This window comes from Sinocyclocheilus rhinocerous, unplaced genomic scaffold (genome assembly GCF_001515625.1).
Source record: "Sinocyclocheilus rhinocerous isolate Xijiao unplaced genomic scaffold, SAMN03320098_v1.1 scaffold153, whole genome shotgun sequence".
Classification (NCBI taxonomy): domain Eukaryota; kingdom Metazoa; phylum Chordata; class Actinopteri; order Cypriniformes; family Cyprinidae; genus Sinocyclocheilus; species Sinocyclocheilus rhinocerous.
In genome coordinates this window covers 4,936,282-4,945,393 of record NW_015660878.1, presented here as the reverse complement: position 1 = coordinate 4,945,393, position 9,112 = coordinate 4,936,282, and the positions used below count along the sequence as shown (strand labels likewise).

Below are 9,112 nucleotides of genomic sequence, written 5' to 3'. Positions count from 1 at the left end.
GTCAAAAAAATCGTTGAGCCGTTTTGGCGGAAGTGACGAACTGCAAGCTTTGAATGCTTGTATCTTCTAAATGCAAATTTTGTCACTGTTTTGGACACTGCCTTATAGATAACCTTAAGACTAACATATTGATACTAACACCCAAAAAACTTTAATTTTGATTTCATGGGGACTTTTTTTTTTATTTTAATTTATTTAAAGTGTATACCTTTTATTAAAATAGTATTGTTATTAAATATTAAAATGTCTAACTTTTGTATAAATTCTACTTCTAATTCTTGTGTAATTTGTGCATGCAGGTTTTTATTCCCTATCAGTGCTGTGTGCAATCAGTGCAATGAATGATGGGATATGTAGTCCGGGGTGATATGCAACAGTGTGTAGTGCGAGAGTCAATGAAAATGGAAAGGGTGACCTCTGATGGCTAGCAGACGGAAGTTCATGGACCGGATACGTAACACCCTAATTGATACACTACATGGAATATTTCTACTTTCAAAAATATTAGTAAATGTATAAAATAGATTTGAAATGTTTTCTAACTCTTATCCTACTTTCACTTTTTATGACAATAAGAGACAACATGCAGTATTTGTACATTTTAAAATTAATTTCTCACACTGCAAAACTATTTATGCACTTCCAAGAATGTCTAAAAGCTCGTTTAAAAATTGTGAGAAAAAAAATAGATGTTGGTAATGGTATGTTCTAGTGTGCATATGTATTCACTGTATGTGTTTGAAAGTGTGTATTTCATCTGTGTAGGATCCTTAAATCCGTGACGGTTGCCTGCTGTACGGTGCTTACTCTCTGCTCTCTAACAATCTGCTCAGCGAGGTGTGACCAGATATTGTGCATCTGAATCCTACACTAGACTACTGATGCAGCGGGAGAGGGGAGGAGAGAGGAAGAGGGAGCGAGAGATGGAAGGGAGAGAGAGTGTGCGACCAAAAACGATTTCTCTCCCACACGCACAGAGAGACAGATCTCCCTCTCCTGCAGTGGAGTGCTGGTGGCTCTTCTGGATTCTCTGTTTGCTCTCTTCCACTGGGAGAAAGGTAAGTTTCTCCTTCTGTCCTTCATCTCTCCAGAAATGTTTCATTGTAGAAGCTACAGCCTCACTGCAGATGCTTGAATCTCCTGATTTAGGTATACTATATATTAGTCAATACAATTTCAGTCAGGTGACTCAGGTCCATAAGCATTTGTATTTGATTGATACCCACGGCTCGTGCTCTTGCTTGTGCTAAACGGATGGTTGTGTACCTTCTCAGACCTCTTCACACATTCACATATGTGCGGTGTGGGAAAAGCTCTGCGTTTCAGACGCATTCTGCTCCTCTGGTAACCATGGCGAAGGCAGTCGGCGTAGCAACCTGTGCATTTTGAGATAATCAGGTGATCCGGATGCTTTAAGAGAAAAGCCCACAAAAACATTAATGTGACGGGTCATTTATCATGTTTTCACAGGCAAGTGTAATTGACTTCTTCTGAGCAACGGCACTGTGCGCGTGCCAAGACAGAAAATGGTGAAAAACATTTGCAACATTTGGAAATTACAGTGAAATTGGCAAAGAATCACAAATGTCAACAGGTTGTTTGGACCACATTGATTAGCATCTTTAAAAACATCTTAAAGAATTTGACTGATAGACACGTCAGATATCACATTTCGGAGTATGTCGAGTGTGTATACTGATACTGCTAGCAGGGGATTCAATGAAACAACCAGCATTGATGGTTGATGGCTGGGAGCAAACAACTATAATCAGGACATATAATTCATCAATTTCCATGCACATACAGGCTAAACATAAATGGATTGATTCATTCAGGTCTGCAACATGATAACATTCTGTTAATGAACACTGTGGAGTATTTTTTTATGTGAATCAATAATAATATAGATAAATGTATCTAATAAACCTAGCATACAGCTACTGATGGTTGTTGGTGTGATTTTATTGACATTGCGATGTTTTTCAACCACAATACACAAAAGGTGCAAGAACATCTTAAAAATGACTCTAAAACATCTTAATTAGACTTAAATGTCTTAAATCCTGATTTAAGATATTTTACTACTAAAATCCTTTGTAGTCTAGGATTAAGCTTGATTTCTTTTTCTGTGTTTTTTGGTGAACCACACTAAATGTTCTTTGTTTAGGACTAAGCTGCGTTTGGACCATGATACGCCAGACCATGGCTGCTTTGGTTCATGGTTGGGTTCATTTGAGGTTAAGGTTAGGCTAATGGCTTTCGCTGTCTCTAAAAACCTTTAGACTGTGTTTAAAGGAAAACTCCTGTGCTTTTTATGGCTGCAGGTCATAAATATCCCCTCCCCCATCCTGACTATAGGATAAGAACCAGAAAGGCTCGGTGAATAAATCATTTGATTTCATAAAGGCGTGAACCAATGATTCCCACAGCCATCATGCACGTCTAGAGGCCAGTTAAAATAATTGATATCATGATGGGTCGATCCGTCACCACTTAAGAGGGTCCTCAGCGCTAGACCTACTTTAAACACACATATATTTGAGAGAAGGACATTTTGGCCCTAACTCTGATCTTACAACCTTCTCTCAGTTCCCTGATGGGTTCATTCAGGTCCTCTCTCATCTGATTAAGTGGAATCACTATTTTGCCTCTCATTGGTTAAGTAATGCGTTGGATCAAAAATTCAGTTTACAAAAGATGGTGATGGCTGTGGTTCTCAACTGGTGGGTCCAGACAGGGTTGTGGACAGCTAGAAAAAAACAATGCTGAAAAACACATTATAAAATACAATTGTATTTAGGTATGAAAGCAAAATGACTAGTCCTACAAACATTTAAAAGGGAGAGGAAAATCTTTCCATATCAAAAGGTTTGCAGCTTCGGTGAGCATAAAAGTCTTCTTTTAAAAAAACATCTTTCTGACCCCAGACTGAATGGCAGTGTACTCTAAATACACCACTTTTTAATCTCTTTATATAACTTTATATAATGTGTTTGTGTCTGTAAATTTGCTGTTAGCTTATGTTTTTCGCAGCAGCTATTGAATGGATCGGTCAGATGCATATTAACTTTTACAGGAACCAATAATCCGTAAATGATCACAAATGTCATGGCTGATTCTTCTCACAAAATCAAATCTGTTGCACATCCAACTGTAATCTGTATTTTGACAAATAAAATTAATCTGTCACTTGGTGAAAGAAATTAAGCAGATGCCAACCTGAACAGGCTGCTGAAAGTATAAAACCATATTTCAAAATAGATTTTGTATCGTTGGGCCTCTACTGGATAACAATCCAAAATCTGGATCTTGAAACAAAACCATTTGAGAACCACTGAATTAGAGTAAAAATGACAATTGTGACCGTTTGGATGATAATTGCAATTGTTATTAGGATGATTATGAGTGTAAGAATTAAGTTTTAATGGGGGGATTGTTACAGACGCTCTATGGTGAAGGATCACTTCCGAAATATAAAAAACTCAACAAGGGAGGGATTCTAGGCGAGGAATAAATGTGTGATGCTAAATCAGGAGTAGCTCTCGAGCACTCGTTTTTTCCCTTTTTCTGCTTGAGTGATTACATCCTGCTCTGGCAGGCCCTTTCTTTGCCACGCACGGTAGAACAAAATGACAATGAAAGAGGGAAGGGAGGGAGAGAGAAATTGATAGAGACAGGGAAAGAAGAAAAGAGGGGGGTCTAATAGCAAAGCTCAGTGCTATACAGTCATTTATGTTTCCTCTTTGGCACCGACTCTGACACATGCACACAGCAGTGTTTGTGATGCTGTTTAACAAGCTCCTGTGGGGTCTGACTTACTGAGGCATTTAGCACAGACAAAACTATTCTTAAAACATTTCAGAAGGTGTGAAAGAAAAACCCAAGGGCTGGGAAAGCAAAGTATCTAGCATCTGATAAATTTTCGGAGAAATCTGGCCTGTAGTAATGCGGTCTTTAATAGCGAGGTTGTAGAAGACGGGACTCTATTCGCTCAAAGCAGGTGGTGTGTGGTAATGAGTAAACAGTCTGAGTAGTGATGACGGTAATGACTATGACTCAGCCAGGTTTCAACTGCGCCCCCTGTGAAAAGATTACGCTTGTTAAAAAAAGCTTCCGAAATGGTGAGAGACATCAGAAATGGTGAGAGTATTATGGTGGTATGCAGTTCTGAATTCTGACACTACCATTCTGCTATGCATAGTAAGCAAATGTTCTGTATGCACAGAATAGCTGGATATCAAAATGTGCTGTGTACAAGCACAATATATTTTACAGGGTACTGCATCCTATAATTCAGTATGTTGGCCTTGACCTTCCTTTTTCAATGTGACATGGAAACAATATTTTATATGTTTTATTTGATTGGACCATTCTTTTTTTAGAGAAATTAATATTTTTTTGAGCAATGATGCATTTAATTGATCAAAAGTGACAGTAAAGACATGCTTTTTTTTTTTTTTTTTTGACTGTTCTATTCATCAAAAAATCCTGGAAAAAACTATCACAGTTTCATTGGTAATAAGAAATGTTTCTTGAGCACCATATCAGCATATTAGAGTGATTTCTGAAGGATCATGCAAAAACTCAAGACTGGAAATTCATCACAATAATAAATTACATTTTAAAATGCAGTCAAATAGACAAGCTAGTTAAATTGTAATAATTTTGTAATAATGTTTTAGTTTAATAATCAGTGCGGCTGAATAATTGATTAATAGCCTTAGAGTCCCTAAAACATGCTAACTGTTGTCAATAATTAGTGAAAAGAATGAGTTTCATTTGATAGTAAGAAGAGGAACCGCCCCATGATGGCTGATGGCTGTTTATATAGTTAGTCTGTGAGCTTTGTTCCTGGCAAGGAAACATAGGTTATATTTAGAATATCATACTACTCGTGCTACTACAGGATGTATACAGTGAGACAAATGTGACCCCAAAAATCAAGACAAATTTGATTTTGTGTGAAAAAAAGATTACTATATAGTGCATATAAATCTCATTCTCATGACCATAATGCAGAAAAATTATTTTCTTGAGCACCATATCAGCATATTAGAGTGATTTCTGAAGGATCATGCAAAAACTCAAGACTGGAGTAATAGCTGCTGAAAATTCATCACAAGAATAAATTACATTTTAAAATGCAGTCAAATAGACAAGCTAGTTAAATTGTAATAATTTTGTAATAATGTTTTACTATATTTTTTATCAAATAAATGCAGCTTTGAAGAGACTTTAAAACATGAAAACATCTTTAGATTGTGGCAGGTGTTTTGGATTTTCTTACAAAGACAAATCTGAGATCCATCAGTCTTTTTTAAACCCATTTGCCCAGAGCCAGTTAGGTGGTTTAATCTAGTAAGCAAACCTCATTAAGCTGTGAGGTCTTTAAAAAGACTCTTGAGGGAGGCCATTTCTGCGATACAGATGGCATTGAGAGACGGAAGAGACACAATGGGGTTACAGAAAGAAATTAAATGAAAGAATTTCAAAATACTTATCCCACTATTTACTGACCAAAAACAACTGATGTTATTCCCAGTGGGAGAGTAGAGAGTTTATTGCAGTTTCGAGAACAAATCAATTGCGTGAGGGGGAGAGAAAGTGAGCGAGAGAGAGAGAGAGAGAGAGCGAGAAAGAGGGACATGGGGGTGGCGAAGAAAGAAAAAAGAGTCCAAGTCTCACTTCGAGAGAAATTCCATCAAATTCAACTCCTCTCACTGAGGCTACAGGCCATCAGCTTTATACTCCAAAATTAGCCCACAGCTCCACAAAGAAACAGGGCCTCTATACGTCCTACTACACCACCCCCATATATACATACACGGCCACAAAGAGACCTCTAGTCTCCCATTAGTATTCTTCAAGAGCCCTGCTTCTATAATTGCTCTGTCAATGGAGAGTTGAGGCCACCTCTGTGGCAGCAGAAAGATGTGAGTTTGGTATAAACTCAAAGGTTTAAACTTAAACAGGTTCTCATACAGGTTTAATGGGAAAAGGTCTATAATATAACTTAGTTGAAGTGAACTGACAGGATATAAATGTTTATTGCATCTCTAGGTTATTTGCAGCAGAAGCTTGGTGTATCTGGTGGGCGTTCCTCGGAAATTCAGACACCATGTGAGCAGTGGTCTATGACGACATTAGAGGGGCAGAATGCTTCTTCTGCGTGGGACTCTTGTGGTCTTCTCTCTCTTCAGCTCTGTCAGTGGGTTTTTCAGCGAGTATGGGCCAAAACCGACAACCCAGACCAAGGCAGGCTCCAAAGGATGGGGCATGCCCAACTTTGAAACATTGAAATCTAACTTCCCATTGTTTGGTTTGGGATCACGGCTTTTATTCGGTGACACTAAAGAGTCTGCTACGACAAAGGTGAGCACAACTTTCCCAGAAGCAACCACACAAGACTATACTCTGTCTTCGAAGGACTTGAGCCCAAAATACCAGCCGACCACAACCTCGTTTGAGGAACTTCAAAGCAGCACTGTCCAGATAGGCACCCTGCTGCCTTTAAAATCAGCTAAACTGCCAATAATTGACTTACTCAGGAACAAACCACAAATAGATGGACCAGAACCTCCTAAACTTGATCAAAGCTATGATCTGGATCTCTGGCCCCGCAATAATGGCCAAATCACAGCGAAAAACCCCCAAACGACGATGTCTAAACCAGAAACACAAACATACACTGTATCCATGGCTCAGGGTACCAGCACCACACACACTACAACATTGAGACTGATGACGGAAACCATGAACCCTTACAGTGACCAAACTGTGCCCACAGACACTCAGGCAACAACGTCACAACTAATGATACCTTCATTTCAAACCACACATTTTATCACACCAGCAGAACCAGAAGTATCTACCGAACCTTTGACCACTGTCAGCACTGGACAAAACACATTGAGGACAACAAACATGGCCTCGAAACCAGAATGGACACCTTTTAAAACCACTGACAAGGCTCTGGATGGATTTACGTGGGTAGAGCAGACCACAGGCCCATCAGACGGGGGAAGAGTGCAAAGTGTTGGCCCAGATCCTACTCCCTCCCTGCCAGCAGGAGGTACGTCAACCCCTCCCTGTCTTTTCATTTCCAACCCAAGCATATGATCTAAGATAACCAAAAACTGACACAATTTGTCCCATCCTTAGCTGGCATGGGTGTATTACATTTGTTCTTTTGGTTATACCTTTATTTAAGGTGAAAATGGGTGTTTAATGAATTGCAGAGCATTATTGATTACCAGTCAAGGGTTAGCAGTGGAATCAGTGCGGCTGAATAATTGATTAATAGCTTTAGAGTCCCTAAAACATGCTAACTGTTGTCAATAATTAGTGAAAAGAATGAGTTTCATTTGATAGTAAGAAGAGGAACCGCCCCATGATGGCTGATGGCTGTTTATATAGTTAGTCTGTGAGCTTTGTTCCTGGCAAGGAAACATAGGTTATATTTAGAATATCATACTACTCGTACTACTACAGGATGTATACAGTGAGACAAATGTGACCCCAAAAATCAAAACAAATTTGATTTTGTGTGAAAAAAGATTACTATATAGTGCAAATAAATCTCATTCTCATTACCATAATGCAGAAAAAAGATTTCATTTACCAAGTAAATTTGTAAAGTATAGTTCCTACTAAACATAATAGAAGATTGTTTTACTGAATGTAATTTATGCAGATTTTAATAAAAAAGACAATCATTGTTACAGTAATGAAAATTAGATTTTTATTGTGCATTACAGTAATGACAATTGAAGGAAAAAATGTCTAACTGTCATAAAAAAAATAATAATGATTATTTAAAAAAAACCTAAATCTACATTGTACAAAAATGTTATATACAATATGTACAGTATGCACATGATAGGTATGGAGTACCTACAGTACGTTACCTGCTACATTTACTGTATACTGCGTCCAATAATTCTCCACTTGACCAACTACAAGTACTGTAATATTAGCCGTAATCTTATTCTTGTTTTATGTGCATAAACTGCTTAATATGTTTACAGAAAATTGCTTTTACAATCCAAATGTAGTTATTTACATATTTATGTCTGACCAAACCTAATGTTATGAAGTCAGAAATTACAACAATGTACTGTCGTATACTACTGTTTGAAATGTTTGTTGCATATTTTGTAATGTTGTTGCAAAAAAAAGAGGCATACCATTTAAAAAAAAATTAGCAGTAAGCATTATTTCCATTACAAACACTGGCATCATTTAAGGTCAGATTTGGTCCGTATAACCCACTGGAGATTCACCTTTTTGCAAAGGCTTGCAACATTTTAATCCAAGGTCAGCACTGACTATACTTTAGTCGTTAAAAAGAAGATCTAGACCTAAGCTCATGATGCGATCCAGACGAATCAATACAGACCTCCTTGAGGTGATCATACACTAAAACTCTCCAGATATCTGTGAAAATAGTGTGCCAGACACCTAGATAGGGTGTATATGAGGTGGCCAAGCATGCTAACCATTATTGACATGGCTCTGTTTGATATCTAGAGCTAAGGGAGCGGTAAGACAGGCGTGCATGTGTACAGTAAGCACGGGATTTGCACTGGAGAAGCAGCCAGTTGGGCGGTATGTGATCAGTATTCCAATGACAGAGTCAGCAGAGCCAGTGAATCCTCAGGGACTATGTTTTTCTGCACCGCCTGTTCATGGATGCTGAGCATGCCTCTCAACATTTAGTCTCCTTTTCTCAATTCGCTCTATCCATCCTCTCTCGCAGTAATAGGCCTCTCCTGACGTTTACTGGGCATCTCTCTTTTTTTCCAGCAATAAGTCTCATTTAGCCCTTCAGTCTTATGTTTTCTTTCAACCTCTCCTGGCTCCCAGAGACATGTTTTTCCATGTCCTTCTCTTTTCCTTTCCTTTTGAACTCATAGAATCTTTTTTAAGATGATGGAGAAAGGAAATGCATAGAAACAGAGATTTTCAGAAAGAGATATGGGGAGTCAGAATATTATATTTTGTGTTCCACAGAAAAAAGAAACTCATACAGGTCTGGAACGACATGAGGGTGAGTAAATGATGACAGAATTTTAATTTCTGGGTGAACTTTCCCTTTAAGAACTATATATAT

The 9,112-nt window shown here is 38.2% G+C and overlaps 1 protein-coding gene across 2 annotated transcripts in view; it reads left to right on the top strand.

Moving 5' to 3' along the window:
* The first annotated feature begins 961 nt into the window (after nt 1-961).
* Nucleotides 962-9,112, top strand: part of LOC107725552 (proline-rich transmembrane protein 4-like) — a 23,451-nt gene continuing 15,300 nt past the window's right edge. For both annotated transcript variants that reach the window (XM_016534833.1, XM_016534832.1), the window contains exons 1-2: nt 962-1,058; nt 6,061-7,072. In XM_016534833.1, the coding sequence (XP_016390319.1) occupies nt 6,157-7,072 (916 nt within the window). In that variant the 5' untranslated portion in view covers nt 962-1,058; nt 6,061-6,156. The remainder of the gene's footprint in view (nt 1,059-6,060; nt 7,073-9,112) is intronic.